Here is a 1,376-nt window from a genome sequence, read left to right on the forward strand (position 1 = left end):
CTGATGTAACTTCTCAGCAGATACACATTCCCCTTTAACAAATAGCAGTAGGTCATCTGCAAACTCAAATCAGTAATGCCTAGTTTTGCACATTTGGGTGGCGCTCAAAAGCTTTTGACTCCTTCAAACCATTCAAGATCTTGCTCAAATACTCCATCGCAATGGCAAATAGAAATGGGGGTATAAGGCCCCTTGCCTTAAACCTTTTGCAGCATCAAAAGGTTCAGAGGGTTCTCCATTGATCATAATGGTATAATTAACAGTCTTAAGACACTCCATTACCCATGTGATATATTGGACAAGAAAGAACAACTTAGTCATCACTTGCTCCAAGTAATCCCATTCAACAGAGTCATAAGCGTTTTGCAAGTCAATCTTGATCATACACCTAGGGGAGATATGCTTCCTAGTGTAAGACTTTACCTACTCGTGAGCTAGGATAATATTATCTGCTATTTTCCTCCCTGGAATGAACCCAGCTTGAGATGCACAAATCGTATCCGGTATAACTTCTGCATTCTAGCAGCAAATATCTTAGATATAATCTCGTATAATACTGTACAACAAGCAATTGTTCTGAAGTCTTTAACTGTAGTAGGATTGGCTATTTTTGGGACCAAAGTAATGGAGGTGAAGTTTATTGCCTTGTTCATTTTCCATGCAGCAAAGAAATGCTTTACTGCTTCCATGATTTCCTCTTTAACTATATGCCAAGCTTTCTTAAAGAAGGGATCATTGTAACCATCGACTCTAGGAGCTTTATCATCTCGTATAATTGATAGTCCTTTATAAATTTCCTGTTTAGTGATCTCTGTAGTCAGATCTTTACTTTGTTGTCTCGATAACACAAGCTCATTTTTCATCACTAATCTGTTAACTACAGGTAGTTCTTTAGCAGACGACCCCATTAACCCTTTGTAGAATTGAATGATCTCAGCTTTGATCTCTGCAGGTGCTATAAGTTTACCCCCAATTAAAGATGCGAGCTCCAAGACGTGCTTCCTCTGATTTCTCTCCTTCATCAATGCTGAGAAGTACTTTGTATTTGAATCACCTAATTGGAGCTATTGGGCTCTTGATATTTGTCTCGTAATATTCTCCTCAATTATGGACCATTTTTCAATGTTTTGCAAAGTATCATTCTCTAACACTTTGTTTGGATCATTATTTTATAATGTATTGTATTGTATCGTATCATCTTATGAATATAATATTTGGATAGATTGTATTATTTGTTATTATTAAATAATATTTTGCTATTTGGTTTGACTGTATCGTACTGTACTGTAACTGATAAGTTTACTAAAATACCCTCAATTGTTTAACTGTTAAATTTATCAAAAATTATGCATAAAAATAATTTAAAAAATAAAACA

At 35.2% G+C, this 1,376-nt stretch overlaps 1 protein-coding gene across 1 annotated transcript; it reads right to left on the reverse strand.

Annotated features, from left to right (window-relative positions):
* LOC109235824 lies at positions 453–1,022 on the reverse strand. Its single transcript, XM_019402074.1, has one exon. The coding sequence runs from the start codon at positions 1,020–1,022 to the stop codon at positions 453–455; it is 570 nt and encodes a 189-aa protein (XP_019257619.1).

This window comes from Nicotiana attenuata, chromosome 12 (genome assembly GCF_001879085.1).
Source record: "Nicotiana attenuata strain UT chromosome 12, NIATTr2, whole genome shotgun sequence".
In the NCBI taxonomy this organism is placed as follows: domain Eukaryota; kingdom Viridiplantae; phylum Streptophyta; class Magnoliopsida; order Solanales; family Solanaceae; genus Nicotiana; species Nicotiana attenuata.